This window comes from Paramormyrops kingsleyae, chromosome 1 (genome assembly GCF_048594095.1).
Source record: "Paramormyrops kingsleyae isolate MSU_618 chromosome 1, PKINGS_0.4, whole genome shotgun sequence".
Lineage (NCBI taxonomy): Eukaryota > Metazoa > Chordata > Actinopteri > Osteoglossiformes > Mormyridae > Paramormyrops > Paramormyrops kingsleyae.
In genome coordinates this window covers 36563579-36580348 of record NC_132797.1, presented here as the reverse complement: position 1 = coordinate 36580348, position 16770 = coordinate 36563579, and the positions used below count along the sequence as shown (strand labels likewise).

Below are 16770 nucleotides of genomic sequence, written 5' to 3'. Positions count from 1 at the left end.
CAGCAGCTGCTCTTGATATTAAACAGGCTTTGGAATATTTAATCCAGCATGTATCTTCCCTGATTTGTGCCCAGGTGGGACTTCAGTGCATCAGAAGCTGCTATGATGGAGGCAGTGGCCTGTCTGGGGGGGGAGCTGCGCATCCCCGAGAACTTCAGTCAGACGGTGGCCCCCTACGAGCCGAGTCGCCCCCAGCCCCAGCTGCAGCCCAGCCACAGCACCAACCCCCAGACGACAGAACTGTGCGCCACACTGGGCCTGACTGACATTTACATTCGGACTGGACAGGGCGGGTGCCGGTCCGAGGAGAGGGGCGGCCCAGGCGCCTCCGAGGAGGACGAGGAGGAAGACAATCAGAGCACCGGCAGTGTGGAGGAGCCAAGTGAATACCCCACTGACACGTCTGCTCTGTCCAGTTCCTACAACCCGGATGAAATCACCATCGAAGATGAGTGGGAGGAAGACGATGGATCCAGCAAGGGAGGTGACGATGGTGGCCTGAGCCCCGACGCTGTCGTCCCAGAGGGAGAGCCTGGGGACCGGGACTCTGACAGCCCACCGCGATACGTGGCCTCCAGGTGCTTAGTGCTCCCACCTCCCTGTGTAAGCGAAGCCCCTCAGTTCTCCCTCCCCCTTGATGGACCTCCAGCCTCTGCCTCCCAGACACCTTCCCAGTCACCCTCCCATTGCAGCCCAGAAGAAGAGGGCCCCCAACTGGCCAGAATCCCAAAGCGCACCAGTGGGGAGTCTGGTACTACCACAAGCACTGGAATTACCCCCAAGATAAAACGAAGGAACCAGTTAATCTACACTGGCCAGGATGAGGAGGATGAAGCGTAGCGGTAGAGCCTGGCCGTCCAGCAGAGGCACGTGTGAGAGCAGCATGTCTGCTTTCAGGAGCGCTGTATTGCTGCTGCTGCTCTTATTCAATTCAGTCTAAGAATCTCTTTTTTTTTTTTTTTTTTTACAATAGGCAAGGTGATTTTTTTTTTTATACCATTTTGAAAATTTTATTTTAAAACTAAGATAATGAACTTATAGTAAACCTAAAGTAATTTAGCTCATTTCTTTACCAGACTGCTGCATCATGCTAAATTCTGTGCACATAAGAGTAGTTAGCAGAGCTGTACAGGTGCTTGAATATCACTTACTGTGTTCATTCATAGCATCTGTCTATGTGCCTGTTAATTTTTGTTGTGCATATGTTCAATTAAAAATGCAGTTATTTTTACAGCACAGATGCTTAATTCCCCTAGAACACAATTCAACCCAGAAAATGTTTTTTATGTTTTTAATTCAGTAAATCCAGTTATACATGACTTAACCAACAATATGTGTGATTCTGTCCCTTTAAGAATATATGAAACATCACATCTTAAAGGACCTGAACAAATCTGCCGTTTGTCTGTTCTCCTTTCTGATTTTCAGCTCCCAACCAGTAACTGGTTAAATAATCATAAGCCTTACGTTAGTATATAAATAGCTGTGGCTTTTAGTTGTGAAAGGTGAGAATGGGCACACACTGCTTCAGTGCAACATCAATGAACCAGTGTGTGCATGCAGATAGTTCCGGCCCTTCAGTAAGAACTGAATCATAATTCCATCTCCTTGGAGAAACAGTGCAGAGCCAGATCCACTTTGGGGCAAAAGAACAGGTGTGATTGTATGGTTATACCCTTCTGGGAGGAACTGGCACTGCATTAGATGGCACTGCAGACAACTCACAGGTTGGGTCAATGCCTTAAAATGAGAGGGTTTTGTGCTGTTTTCCTAACTGGACTTTGAAGAATACTGCCAAGATAAGACCAAACTAATGAGCATAAAAAATGAACACTGATACACATCATGCCAAGAATATGAAAAAAATGAATAAAAAATAATTTACTATGCAAATTAAAAAGCAAAGGAGCAATATTACACATATACAAATGCATGGGTATTAAAGTAGGCTTAAATGTCACTCGGCTCATTTATGAAACATCTTGTTTTGCCTAATTACTAGATTTGGTGCAGATATTTTGGTCTGTGCCTTTGCCACAGAGTCACAAAGTGTCATCTTTTATTGTGTGATGGTTTATAAAATAGATTCATGTCTTATTTACAATATAGATCCAAAACACAAGTTCAGGTTGCTTATAACATCAAAACAATGACACACATGCTTTATTCATTCAGAGGACTTTCCTTCCCACTGATTTAATGGCAAAAAGGCGAATATGAGGAGTGCAATGATGTCAACAATTAAAAATGTATCCTCTTTTAGATATCACATTCTGTTATCACTGTGTCTTGAAAATTGAGTGATTGTGGTCGTATTTGTACTGTATTTGGATTGCATACTGAATTTCTGATCATCGGTCTATAGGACCGGCAGGCCATTCAAAGCACTAGCTAGAGGGACCATGAGCTCCCTTTAAAAGATGAGGCACATTCAAAATATACTCTAACCATTGGAACCTGCCTCCAGTGAATGGCGAATATACTTTGCACATAGTGTGAGGATATGAGTTGCACAGTGGGAGTCACCGTATGCTTAAAAACATTAGCATTTAATTACGATTCAACGTGCCGCAACTGTCAAGCTTTTCACAGGCCTCTTCCTTTCTCCAGCTGAGTCACTGCATCGTACGGTTAGAAATGCATTCGGATAAACTATAAGAACCCCAGATTAATCATTTATAATAACAAAGCCTAAATTCTTTAGAGGTTTAAAATAAAGGCGGCATATGTTTCAGGCATGTTGCAAGAAAAAAGCTGTGTTGCCCAAAATCCGTTTTGTTAGGCAAACACAAAGAACAAGGGCGGTGCTCTGTCTCTCTCTGTCTCTCTCTGTCTCTCTCTGTCTCTCTCTGTCTCTCTCTGTCTCTCTCTGTCTATTCTTCATTCCTTTAAAGTACCAACATCTGGTACCATGCATCAGAGCGTCCAATGGTTTAGTGTCTCTTTTTGCGAGTTTATCTACATTTAATTAATATATTAGATCCCATTGTCAGGTTGTTCTAAGCTATTAATGGGGTTAAAATCAATATGCATTATTATGCACTGTACATCCGGCACTGTCGTAACAGTGTAACAAACAGGTTCAGTAGCAAGGCAGAATGGAGGGAAACTCCATCATTAAATACCACATTCTACAGTAGTGTGCACATCTACAACGGGGACAGGGACCAGTGCAGAAAAACACCCTGACCATTGCTGGGAGATACTGTTCCTTACTCTTCCTTGCCGTTCTTAAAGTAACAGCTATTACTAAATGCAGAGAAGTGATGCCGCTAACCATGAGCATGGTGTTACATAGCAGGAATCACAGTGGCTGGGAGTGGATGAGGGGAGCAGAAGCCCAGAAAATGAAAATGGGAAAAGAAAAAAAAAAATGGATGTAGCTCTTAATTTGGTAGCACGTCTCTGATTTTTCTGATGCTCAGGGTTCATGATTGATTTTTAATATCAGCCAACCATGAGGCAAGTTTCTGGGAATGCCCTGTAGAGACGGGATACGTGAGATTCCCGATTCTAAAACGGGGCATCCTGCCCCGCAGACAACACTGAACGGGACGGCTTGCTTTCACAGCAGAGCCCAAGGCGGCCAAAAGGAGCGTGGGTATGTACTGAAATGCAGGGAGAATAAACTTTCACTTTCTGCCGCTGTCTGCTCCACCTGCTGCACAGACTCGCTGTCCTGTTATTCAATCCCTCCCTCGCTTCTGACACTTGAGTCAACACTCCGCTTGCATAATCGAAAAAGGAATCATGAGTTAAACACAAAAAAAATCTACTATTTGTGCCATTTATAATACAAAATCCTGGGCACTCCATTGCTCCCTCACATAGTTTGAATTTGGGACTGTCTACCACTCACATTCTGGCAGAGAACAATCTGGTGGAGGACAGCCTCCTCCTCCTCCTCCTCCTCCCGTCTCACTCCATCTCTTTGAATAGTGGCAGGGTGGGGTCTGGGAGGGGGGAGTCCTCCAGATCACCAGGCCCAGGGATGAGGGGCAGGGTGGCTTAGTTCCCACAACAGCCCCGGGTCGATTGGGCATCGGGGTCCTGGAGGTTCACCCCCCTGTGGCGTGCGGCGTGTGTGGGGTTCTGGGTGTCCGTTTTCGGCATCTTTTTTGCTAGACAATGTAAGTGAGAAAAGGTAAATGTTCCCTTTTTTACTTTGCTGTCTGCACCCCTCTCAGGGGAAATGTGACCCTCAGCGAAAACATCATCAAATGAGCTTGGACCACATGCGTACAAAGCTGTCTAGAGAAAGGATGCACATACAGGCATTGTGTAGTGCACTGACACAAAGTACACTGGGCCATTTTCTGTTCCTTGCCTCAAGCACATTTTATACATAAAGTATTTATTCACATACACGCACACACTCACCCACCAGCCACTACATCTCATTAGTAATACTATACATGCTCTTCATGCAAATCATGCAGCAGCACCGCAATGCATAGAATCATGCAGAAACCAGTCAAGAGCTTCAGTTAATGGTCACATCAAACATTAAAATAAGGAACTGATGTAATCTAGGTAACTTTTTTGGTATAGCTGTTGGTGCCAGATAAAGTCGTTTCAGTATTTCAGAAACTGCTGATCTCCTAGGATTTTCACACAAAGGTCTCCAGAGTTTACAAAGAAGAGTTCTGTGGGTAGAAACACCTCATAGATGAGAGAGGTGAGAGGAGAATGGATAGACTGGTATGAGCCGACAGAAAGTCTACAGTAACTCCAGTGTATTTACTTATTTAGCAGCTGATTTTGTCCAAAGCAACAAACAATTCAGGATCATAGCGCTGTCACTATCGAATATATCAATAATCGAGTGATCTGCTGATTGATCTGACGGTTTATTGAGTAATCATCTACAATATATAGTATAATATAATATGCATGTTTTTGAAGACTTGAAAGAAACCAGAGGATCCGCAGAAAAGTCACCATGCAAGGTCAACATGCAAACCCCACACACAAAGAGGCAGTGTGCGACAACTCAGCCACTGGAAACGAGGCAGTGTGCGACAACAACTCAGTGACTGGATTTATTTTATTTTAATGATGGTTCCATTTCAAAATTATTCATTTATTTTTACAGATACTAGGTAAATAACATCAGTCTAGTTTAATGCCGCTGCTTCTGCATGAGCTCTGCATGCGCATTATATACTACAGGGTAGCCAACTCTCACGCATTTGGCGTGACGCTACCGCGGTTAGATTACTCTCATATTCGATACTCACTTTTCATACTCATGCTTTCAGACACTCAGGCTCACGCAAGGAATCTTATGGCAAATCTATATTATTCCATTATAAACAGACAATTAGCTATATTTAAAGTTTGCAAAACGTACAGAATATTTACAAGGTAATAAAACTGTTACATACATGTAAATGCGTATGCACACTTGTCTCGAATTGAAAATCTCACGCCAGCCAGCTGACTAAAGTTAGCAACCCTGTATTACGTAAGATGATGCAATTACGTAACGGGCCTGACCTTCATTTTAGCAACAATTATTTTGACATACAGGAATCGTACAAAGTAAATTAAGCAAAATAATTTAACGTGATGACAGACAGGCTAGGCGACTCCGCGAAGCTAAACGGCACAAATCTATGGTTAACCTCGCATTATTTATTTTCCCAAATGTTATCTTAAGATATACTAGCATTTCAGTCATACCGTCGTGATATTTAAGTTTTGTTTCGCAATAATTACAGACGACTGCAATTTTAATGTGAATGAAATTACTTGGACCCTCCTACCGCCATATTGCAGCGTAACGGAGGAAATTTTTTATCAATCCATTTTTATAATCGAATAATCAAGTATAAATCGAGGAATTGTGACAGCTCTAATCAGATAGCGGGGTCAGTCCGGGAGCGTCTGGGGTTAAGGGTCTCATACCAGCCATAGGATCTGAACCAGCGATCTTCTGATCTGGGGAACAGAGGACTTACCCACAGAGCCATACACCACCCCCCAAACATACTCTTAGATTTCCAAAAATACTACTTTTATTAATTTTCCCCAGATTTACAGTTTTTAGTTTTTTTTCCCTCTGGGGAAAAAGGTACTGTAAATTAGTGTAAATAGTTTTGCATCTACACTACACTAAGTGAAATTTAGTTGACCAATGGTCTAAATTAAGCAGGACAAGATAATTGAAAATATGTAACTAAAAAAACAAGCAAAATAAACACTGAAAAGGCAGCGTGTCACAACATATCATTGTGCCTATGTGTAAGAGACTCACCTATAGCCAGAAACAGCTCGTTTACGTTCATGGCGGTCTTGGCAGAGGTCTCCATAAACAGCAGGCCAGTGTCCTCTGCATAAGTCTGGGCTTCCTATCACACGGCAACAAGAGGAGGATGACATAATTAACACAACAAACCAATCAGAGCACCAGACTGTTCAATATGACTGGCCAAAATGAACTTTTTACAAAATGAGAGATTATTCATCCAGTTCATTTACACCTCACTTTTGCCACCCACTGGTGTACTGATGTACAGATTTCTGAAAGTTTCAATAAGTTTAGTATAATTTAATTGACATAAAATGGTGATACAAGACCTAATAGTAATCGACCAGCAATGGAAACACACAAAACTTTAAGACAGAAAGTGGGATTAATTAAGTAGTTTGAGTTATTTACTTGTTTTAAGGTTATGAGGAGGCTTTCTTCTTATTTATAAGTTTCTGCTCTTTGAGTTTGACAAATTGAATTATATCATATCAGTCAGTAAAAGATCTGTTTAACAAACTACAGGTGCAAAGCAATGTTTTCCCCCATACACTGTCACGTTACACCTTTGCAGTCTTTTTTTAGGTTTCTTATACACAAATATTTCATATTCATTATATTTTATATGTATTATACCTAATATTATACCATTTACACGCTGTACTGTGCCAAAGTCTTTTAGGCAATGGAAATGTTCAGAGTTATTTGTCTGGGCAGTAAATATTTACTTGCCCAGAAAAAAAAACTGTTTAACATCAGAATATATGCATATTAAGAGTAACAAGAAAAACTAACAATAATTTCTTCTTTTTTCCAAAAAGCGGTATCTCGAGGGCTGGCTAGATAAACACCACTTCAGTTCCCAATCCTCTCCTCATGCACACCTCAGCCATTCCATGTATTTGTTCAAATTTTATCATAAGCTTAAATTCATGTAAATACAGAAGCTTCTCTACTTACGAACTTTCAACTTACGAACTTTCAGACATATAAACAAAGAGGACTGCAAGTCCAAAATGTGTTCATTGGGCTCCCGTTTCCTGTCCGCAACATAATTATTTTTTTTTGTGCGCCAATTCCACCTAGTACGACTTCTGGCTGCTATACCCGCCGCACAGCAGCATAGCGTGCAAACTCCCAGCATCCTAGGTCTTAGTACTTGCGTATACCCTTAAAAAGATGTTGAATAACAACTTACGAACATTTCAAGTTGCGAATAGCCGTTCGTAACGTATCTCGTTTGTAAGTAGAGGAGAGTCTGTAGTTAGTGAAGTATTAATTAGTCATATGAGGTGTACTAGTGGTCAAGTCAAAAAATGCATGGGTGTATTGGAGGGTTGCTTGAAATACTAGGGTGACTAGGAGACATTTTGCAATGGTTAAACTAACACATTTTGACAGACATAATAGCGAAGTTTTACACCAACATGAAGATCATTTAAACATCATTTTCTATGACTGATTAAGACTTTTGCACAATATTTAAATCGATATTGGACTTAATATGATTCATATATTTACCCATATACCACTGATGGTATCCATGAAATATCAATATCATATTGATAATACACACATGATAATATCATAAATAATCCAGCGCCAGTGATTATCCAATTCACACTCCAGCATACTAGGCAGTATTGCTGCTTAAATCTGGTTTCCACCAGTGCTCAACTCCGAGGTACCGGAGCTCGGAACAGTAAGCACAAAAGGGGGCTTTAGCCCCGGTCGTCATTTCACTATGCGTTAAGTAGCGTAGTTGTTCTTTTTGTATGATTTTATACAGTCATGGTTAGACTCTCCACCTCACTACACTCGTGTTTTGAGTCAATTGTCAGAAAAGAAGCAAAACACACAAGAAACTAATTTAAAGATAAATTTGACTGGTAACATTATTATAATTTTGTTCAATTTTTTATAGATATCACAATAATATCATCATGAATTCTTTTGGCCACAATAATCGGGTAGTGAATATCTGATATCATGACAACAATAGCATACGTTTTATATATTTCTGCCTGCTCTTTTTCTTGGGGGGAAAAAAAGCATTCTCTTCTACATGCCAACCACACATGCATCACCAAGAATCGAGAGCCCAGGCTTCCGATATACAGTACGAAAATATCCACTGACGGCTGTATATATCGTGGCTTCTGCTTCCGTGGTGCATGTGAGTATATGTGAGTATATGTGAGTATATGTGAGTATATGTGTAATCAGGCTGCACGGAGCACCTCATACTCCACCATGCGCTTGTCAGCCAGGTCGGCCTTATTTCCCGCCAGGGCAATGACGATGTTGGGGCTGGCCTGCCTCTGCAGCTCCTTCACCCAGGCTTTGGCTCGCTCAAACGTCTCCTGTAGAGAGAGGATGCACAGAGAGAAGGACAAAAAGCGTAAAGTGGCAAGAAAGAATGACATCGTAGGGAGCGGATGTGAAACAAGAAAGGAAACAGAGAAAGAGTACAATGTAAGAATAGTGACACAGAAATGTACATGGTGACGTGAAATTAAATAAAAAATAGAATAGAAACATGGCAAACTAAATCTTTGAAATGAACTTTATACAGGAACAATGTTCATTGATATTAGCTGAAACTGTCATACAGTAACAATCATTTAAGAGGGCAGTGCAGCAAAGTGCTGAGGCACAGTTTGTGGCAGTACACTTAGCAGCCCAATCTTACCGGCTTGGTGATGTCAAACACCACGATGGCCGCCTGTGCCCCGCGGTAGTACATGGGGGCCAGGCTGTGGTAGCGCTCCTGTCCCGCTGTGTCCCAAATCTCAAACTTCACTGTTGTGTCGTCTAAACACACTGACTGTGCTAAAAAGGCAGCTGAAAGCCAGACAGGAACATTATAAAAGCAGGAAATGGAGAAGTAGAGAGACATGTCGTGTTTGTCCCGGAGTTTTTCATTTAGACCCTTAAAGCTCATCATATGAAATTCAACAATATCAATTAAAATGAATGATATTTATTAGAAAAACTTCTAGTGTCATTTTGTATTTCTCAACGTAAAAACCGAGAATCTAAAAATGACTGTCAGTAATTAGCCCTCACGCTCCCTATGTTCTTCTTCCCCACACCTGCTTGTCACCACACTCACCTCCAATAGTAGTCTCCTGAAACTCGTCAAACTGGCCCTTGACAAAGCGCAGCACAAGGCTGGACTTGCCAACCGCCATGTCTCCAAGCAGTACCAACTTGAACTGACATATTTTGGTTTGGGTCAGGCTGCCATTGGGCCTGGCACTCCCCCTGCTGGCCATGAGCGGGAGTCCTCCTGGGTGGGAGGTCAATGAGGGGATCCCACAGCTTCAAACAATTGCAAACCCTAAACAATTCTGAAAAAAAGAATAGAGTCAGTCAATTCCCGTTAGTAAATGTACAGCATCTCTCATTGTAAATACATGCTTTATGCATTTGTTCTAGAATTAGGTCCTGCAACCGATATCATCCCATTCTAAGTCCATAATTTTAACTTACCTCAGCACCTCTTATTTTGTATTTTTGGCTAATCTTGAATTACATATCGTGCATAAAAAAAGTATAATGCAAATTCTGCAAGAAGATAACTTTCACTTTGCGGATGAAACAGAACAACAACATGTACTAAATATCACCAGTGGCGTGAACTGCATCTCATCTCAATCTTGGCATGAATCTTACACTTACAACAACAATGTCTTATTTTTGCCTTAGCTTCCTTAATGATTACATTTCCTTGTGCTTGTAATGAAGCAAGCGTTACATAGTATCTGCAGTCTCAGAGTCTTGTTGGGTTGTCAGCAAAAAAATAATAAATTCTGCCCCAGCTGCCAGGATTGACTAACTGCATGTTTTAGATTCTTCTTAACAAGCTTAGTACACAGAAAGAACCAGAATACATACTGGAGTACCAAATATTATTTGATTTTTAATCATGTATTTTTTTTTTTACAATAATATACTTCATAAACTTCAAGATATTTAACTGTAACAAATTTGACATTCGTAAAGATATTCAACTTAAAACATTACAACACGGGACAATATTTCTCAAAACTTTTATGATCAGGCTGAGAAATAACTAAACTGTCATGTGAAATGCCTTACTGGCGCATGAAACAAGCAGCTTTGTCAATTCATAAACCGTGCTTTCCTTAGGTAAAGGCACGCTTTAAGCAAGCTAGTCTGTAAGTAAAAAATATCTATGTATTTATAGATCTGGGTCCAGTCTCTTAGCCATTACAATATTTGTTATGTTTCCGTAATTCCTTAAGATAGATCTCACCTTTTAGTTGCGTATTACTAATACGTATTAGCATACAATGCATATGATATTATATTCATTATAATTTATATGTAACTAGCAAGTCAAAAGGACCCTGCGAAGCAGAATAACAAGCAATGTACTTCAATGCGGCTACTGTAGTCCAAATTCGTCCTTTGTCACTGCCAGGTCAAAACCACACACATACAGAGTCTGAAAACTATGGAGTGCGCTGGGGGTGCCCCGTCGGATCCCCACTTAAACTATAAACTACGTGAATAAAACCAAAGTATGTCTCCCCCGGCTAACCGCAGGCTGTCCCTGCTACGTGAGAGACAAAAACAGCGAGCAGTGATGTAACGAGATCTCCGCCGGGCTACCAGCGCTTAACCTTGGATAACATGCTAATTCACAGGCGGCTATCTGTCATATTTCTTCGCCAGGAGCATATTTAGAAAAAGCCCGTATAGCGACTTCCAGCGTAAAATGACTCCAGCCTGACCATAACCTCACTTGTTTTCGGGAAAAGCCCAATCAGCGGCTCCCCACCTAGAAGTGAGGGCCTGACTCGGAGGTTGTGACTGACAGCCGCTGATCGTCGTCGCGATATAAAGCCAAAGATTAGAAGGGCGGCAGTATTTACCTGATGCCAGTCGTCGCTGCGCCTGTCGCGACCTCAGAGCGTTATCACGCCTCTATGTCGCCGTCGTCGATACGGACTGGATACGGTAGAGCTGCTGGCACTTCCGGCAAAGCTGCGCAGGCGCAGTAATCATCCTTGGCTTCCTTAAACCAACCCGTAACCTGATTTTATTTTCTCACATACCATTAGGTCAGGTGAATTCATTTTATTATCCACATGCTATAGATGTAAATATACGCATATAATTTTAAACGAAATATGTATCCATTGAAGCAATACACGATGCATTAATATCAATACAAAAAGCATACAATATCTGGGCAATTTTGCAATATTTGTGATGTGATGCAATGCTGTGATGCATAAGGTGACGATTTATCAAGTTAGATGCTGAGTAACATAGCCGTTTCTTAAATGTATTATTTTAAAATAAAGGTTGAATGGAGACAAAAAGCTATTTTACTCCGTGCCACGAGGAAGCGCTGTGCGACTTAAAAATGAGCATTTTCTGTAAGTACAGGGTTGTGCAATGAAACAACGTGTTAAAAGCGATTTGGTTAATGCTCTGCATTAGCGTAATTTATTTCCCCTGTTTTTAATCGAACAATCGAATAAACCATAACTAAAATCTAATAGTGACTGAAAATGAAAAATTAAGGAATAGCGCCGGCACATCGTTAATGTCATCATGAGGAAGAAGCATGGGAGCGATACTGCGGTGAGTATAGTTCAAAGTCAGCTGCGTACTGCAGTTCGTATATTTTCCCATATTTTATATTAACAGAACTTGGCACGCCTAGTTGCTATTTAAACCATGCAAGGATTTAGTTATGCTGAGGTTGTATCACATAAATAAAAGACATACCTGAAACAGTAGATCTTTAAACCAGTTATGAAGCGGACGGTGGAATCTCTTGTTTACCTTGACAGTATTAGATTGACTATTAACTTTTCGTGACGACACGAAACAAAGTAATAACACGTCCCAATCTTTTCTCCTTCAGGTGCAGGGAACAAACGATAGTAGCGTGGTTAGTAAGCTCTCTGCTGCGACACAGGGCTATTTCCATGACCGCTTCCTTAAAAGCTTTGTGTCTAAAGCCTCCCGTAGAGCTCCGCTCATTAACAGGTGAGTAACCAAGCAGCAGATACCCATCGCAGGGAATTAGCATACCATAACAAACATATATAGCATGCATGTATGAATGAGTCATGTTTGCACGTCTGAAGCATGTAAATTGCCATGATTACAACGCAAGTTGTATTAGAACTTTTGTATGTTCTCTTAGCATAAAACAATTTGAGTAGTTTTGTAGTTAATTATATATTGCAGTACACTGTCAGAACATAAACAGAACAGTGTTTGCATTTGTTTCTCATCAGAGGATATTATGTGCGCTGGAAAGCTGTAGACCACAGTGTGAAGCAGTTTCTGCACATAACTGAGCAGTGCCCCAAGAGACAGGTACGGGTTGTCTTACGGAGTGCAGCAGGAACAGTGTCAATACCTTTAGTGAAAGTGTTTTTGGATGGATGGATTTCCTGAATTTGTATCCATCTCTTAAGCAACAATAAAAAAAAAAGTTCTACATAATAAGGCTTATCATCGATCTGTCTCTTAGGTACTGTCTCTTGGTGCGGGGTTTGACTCGCTGTACTTCCGTCTGCATGCAGAGGGGGCGTTGTCAGCAGCCGTGGTGTTCGAAGTGGATTTCCCAGAAGTTGTGCAGCGTAAAGCCGCCTTGATCAGCAGCACTGATCTCCTGAAAGAGTCACTGGTGGACTGGAGCCCCAGTCAGCCAGCAGACACTGGTAACTAATGCTATATAAACTGAAGCCATTGATTCCTGTAGGATACCTGATACCATAGTCATGGCATCAGTACAGCACAGTCCTGGGGGGTATTCCACGAAGCAGGATTTATTCACCAGCCAGATGACATGTCTTAAGCCGAATGTAAGGATTATCTAATAGAAATGTCAATTGCCTCTCTTCCTACTGGACAGTTTTCATGTTTGGTTTAAGTTATCCAGTTAACTGGGAAATTCTGCTTTGTGGAATATCCCTCTGGCACTGCAAGCCTCAGTGTTTTTCAAAAGAAATAATGTGTCATATTTTAGAGAGTCTTACAGCCGTACAAAGTTGTCTTGCTAACTAATTTGTTAATGGAATTTAACAGAAAGTACATAACCCATTTGATTCTGTTGTACTGACTCTTGTTATGGATGTAGACATTAAACAGAATTTTAATGCCCCACAGTGTTAGTGTCCAGCAGTCAGTATCGCTTACTGGGTGTCGACATGCGGAATGAGACAGAGCTGGAAGCGGCTCTGAGCCGGGCAGGTGTGGAGTGGAGCACCCCAACACTGTTGCTGTCAGAAGTAGTATTAACTTACATGGACACAGAAAGGTGGGTGGGAAAGCAGGGCTCTCAGCTTCTGGTAGTGTTCTGCTGCTTTGACTCTGCTTCTGTACATGTGGATGTCCAGGAAGCTGCTGCAGTACAGTTCATTTTGATAACATCAGGAAATCTCCTCGTGTGGCTCCCAGGTCCGACGCCATGATCAGCTGGGCTGCGCGGCTCTTTCCGCAGTCGCTCTTTGTGATGTACGAGCAGATCTGCCCACATGACCCCTTCGGGAGAGTGATGCAGGACCACTTCCTGAAGCTGAACTCTTCCCTGCACGCACTCATTCGCTACCCGGACCCGGCTGCGCAGACATTAAGGTTCTTGGACAGGGTAATGTGCACTAGACATTAGAAAGACCTGTAACCTTGGGACCTACGTGTCACTGTTTGTCTTTCTGTCCTGACACCTTGCATTTTGTGCCCAGGGCTGGGAGCATTGTATGTGTATGGACATGAACCACTTCTATCTGGACTTGGTGCCAGAAAAGGAGAGGAACAGAGTGGAGAATCTGGAGCCGTTTGATGAGTTTGAAGTGAGAGGCATTATACATGTGGCCCCCACTCACTCTCCACACTGTAAACCGCCAGCATCTCTGTCTTCATGCAGTTACACCTGTAATAAACACACATAAATGTAGTTTGAAATTCCACAGTAGAACCACACCATTGTTTAGATGCTAGTAAATTTACATTAAGATTAGACAGGACTTAGACTATATGAAACTTACTTGCTTTTTGCCATGATTCTGTTAATTTCAGTTACATTTTTATTTTTTAGGAGTGGCATCAAAAATGTTCGCACTACTTCATTCTCACTGCTTCCAAGGGCTGCCTGCCAAGCCAGTCACTTATCGCTGCTCCGCTCGGTAAGACCAGTAAGAGCCTCTGTTTAAAAAAAGAAACAAAAATCCCTGCAATATGGACTTTAATGTTTCCTCTTTCCACCAGCAGGGTCTCGGGTTCCGTGTGTGACCCCTGTGTCGAGGCCTGAAGCCCTGAAGGTGCAGTTGTTGCGGGAGGGTCTTGAGGGGCCTGGCGTGGAGGGCATTGGGATGGCCTCTGCTGTGCTGGGCCCGGGGGTGCTGCTGCTTTTCGGAGGAGCTTCCAAGGCTGGTCGAGTGGGTGAAACGAAGCTGCTGATCAGGGAACAGCCTGGCTGGACGAGTGTTTGTGTGCAGGCCCAGAATAACTGGGGTAAGGATTTCATTGTGCCTGCCTCTGTGTTTGAGTCCTCATCAGTTTGCTATAGTTTACAGTGAATCACAGTGTAAGAATTGAAGGTTTACTTGAGATTTTTTTTGTTAGAAAGTGCAGGAAATTTTGCTTGTATGCAAAGATTTAGGTAATCCGGTAGTGGTGTATAGTATTTATAATATTAATACATGTAGTCCTATACAGTCCTATTACCAAATGGGTGATAGGCTACATAGAATGTGTACCTGAATATCATATGAATGCCATGTTTGTCCGGCAGGCACCCGGATGCATCACACAGCAACAGCAGTCCCAGGATGGGGTGTGCTGGTATTCGGTGGACGCTCTTCTCCACTTAAGCCTGTCTCCAGCGTTCTCAGACTGACACATGGCCCCTGTTCTCCTGCAGATGTTCTAGGCACCTCTGCTCCAGGGTGGCTTTCTTTAAAGGAGATATCTTGTACTGGGACTGTGCCACTGGCCAGGTGGCGACACACAGCCACACTGCTGAGTTACAAAGGTGAGTATAGCTGAATGAAAATGGAGGTGCCTGTTCGTGTTCGGCATGATGTTGGAGTTACGTGACTGACACACAGCATATAGCTAACGGAAAGCAAACTGACTGGTTCTGTCACTGTAATCCGTCTCATCAGGGCAAGAATTCCTGTTTGTGTTTGGAGGCCGAACAGAGACGGAGTCAGTACTGGGAGATGCTCACTTCCTCAGATTAGAAGATCAGCACTGGACAGCGGTCTGACCTCATTTGTTGTTTTTCTTGTTGATTTGTGAACTTATTTGTAATATTGTTTTATTGCCACACCTATATTTTAGTTTTGAATTTAAGTCATAACATTTTGTAAGATAAAAATATGGACTGGACTTAGTTGTACAACTGGCTGATAGCTGTATAAGCAATTATCACAAAACACACGAGGTGAAAAAAAATACTTGAAGGAAAATAAGGCTGTCTTTGTTTACAGGTACCTGTAGAGGGTGCTGTGCCTGCAGCTCGACACTCTCATTCAGCTTGTGCCTATGAAGAAGGGGTGGTGATTTGTGGTGGCCTGGGACAAGGAGGAGTCCCTCTTGGAGACACAGTTTTACTGCAGTCTACAGCTTCAGGTTTCCACTGGAAGGAGCTGCTGGTGCAGCCCCCCCTAGTGCCTAGGTCTGGCATTGCAATAATGATCATTTGCACAAATTAAGGACATGAATATGTTACCTGCATATATATTGCAAATTTGTGGTTGTTTTCCAGAATTATGTTAATGATTTTTACAAGTTAGTTTTGTTGATTAGTATTTATCTTTCTATGTGTACAGTAGTTATCTCTCCAGTTAAATCTGTGGTTCAAATCTGACTGCTTCAGTTGAATTAAAATGCCACATTTTTGTTTTAGGTATTCTCATTGTTCCCACGTGATTGGCCAGCAGCTCGTCTTAGTCGGAGGAGTTTGGCTGCAAGCAGACGGTGTTCCGGGAGTTGCAGTAATTCACCTCACCACTGGTTGCAGTGTTGAATATCAACTAGACGTTGTGAGTTATTTCTCTTCCTCAGTCTTACACATTTGTTATATTAATAGAGACGATTTTCAGAGCAACTGCACCCAATCACGTTGTTTGTCTTTTCAGTCGGAGGTTCCCTGGCCCCTCATGTTGCAGTCTGTCTGTTCTGAGCCCGTGGATGAAGATGGAGCGATGATCATGTTGATCGGTGGAGGAGGGAACTGTTTCTCATTTGGGACTCATCTGAACCCCCAGCCAGTCACCTTAGATATAAAAGGTGTTCTTTGAGACATATGGCAATGTACTGATCAGTGGATCAACTAGGGGAAAAAAGCCACTTGGTTTGTAACCCCTACCATGCCTGTTCTTATCCTGTTACAGCTTGTTCCAAAAGTTGTATGTGTCATGTATGTAATTGAATATACGCAAAACATTTTATCCCACAAATGTCATCTATATAAATTAAATGCCAATAAGCATTTTTTATAATCAGCTTCCTTTTGT

The 16770-nt window shown here is 42.0% G+C and overlaps 3 protein-coding genes across 16 annotated transcripts in view; 2 read left to right on the top strand and 1 right to left on the bottom strand.

Moving 5' to 3' along the window:
- dbr1 (debranching RNA lariats 1) overlaps window positions 1-1393 on the top strand; it is a 6673-nt gene extending 5280 nt beyond the window's left edge. For all 10 annotated transcript variants that reach the window (XM_023805720.2, XM_023805714.2, XM_023805719.2 and 7 more), the window contains one exon: window positions 75-1393. In XM_023805720.2, coding sequence (XP_023661488.2) covers window positions 75-840 — 766 coding nt within the window. In that variant the 3' untranslated portion in view covers window positions 841-1393. The remainder of the gene's footprint in view (window positions 1-74) is intronic.
- Window positions 1278-12152, bottom strand: rab5b (RAB5B, member RAS oncogene family). Of its 2 annotated transcripts, XM_023805723.2 has the most exons (7): window positions 12023-12152; window positions 11158-11300; window positions 9369-9606; window positions 8946-9097; window positions 8494-8616; window positions 6260-6353; window positions 1278-4121 (listed from the first exon to the last, which is right to left on the bottom strand). In XM_023805723.2, the coding sequence occupies exons 3-7, from the start codon at window positions 9529-9531 to the stop codon at window positions 4009-4011; spliced, it is 645 nt and encodes a 214-aa protein (XP_023661491.1). In that variant the 5' UTR covers window positions 9532-9606; window positions 11158-11300; window positions 12023-12152; the 3' UTR covers window positions 1278-4008. The 2 variants fall into 2 exon arrangements, with proteins under 2 accessions (XP_023661491.1, XP_023661492.1); XM_023805724.2 differs by lacking the exons at window positions 11158-11300; window positions 12023-12152 and adding an exon at window positions 9749-10035.
- On the top strand, window positions 11320-16624 carry lcmt2 (leucine carboxyl methyltransferase 2). Of its 4 annotated transcripts, none has more exons than XM_023805699.2 (14): window positions 11320-11875; window positions 12162-12286; window positions 12541-12622; window positions 12780-12969; window positions 13418-13568; window positions 13709-13898; window positions 13993-14100; window positions 14346-14433; window positions 14516-14761; window positions 15171-15281; window positions 15415-15512; window positions 15742-15929; window positions 16161-16296; window positions 16393-16624. In XM_023805699.2, the coding sequence occupies exons 1-14, from the start codon at window positions 11846-11848 to the stop codon at window positions 16552-16554; spliced, it is 1905 nt and encodes a 634-aa protein (XP_023661467.2). In that variant the 5' UTR covers window positions 11320-11845; the 3' UTR covers window positions 16555-16624. The 4 variants fall into 4 exon arrangements, with proteins under 4 accessions (XP_023661467.2, XP_023661466.2, XP_023661465.2 ...); XM_023805698.2 differs by having other exon boundaries at window positions 11321-11875; window positions 14519-14761; window positions 15042-15281; XM_023805697.2 differs by having other exon boundaries at window positions 11321-11875; window positions 15042-15281.
- Window positions 16625-16770: the final 146 nt, after the last annotated feature.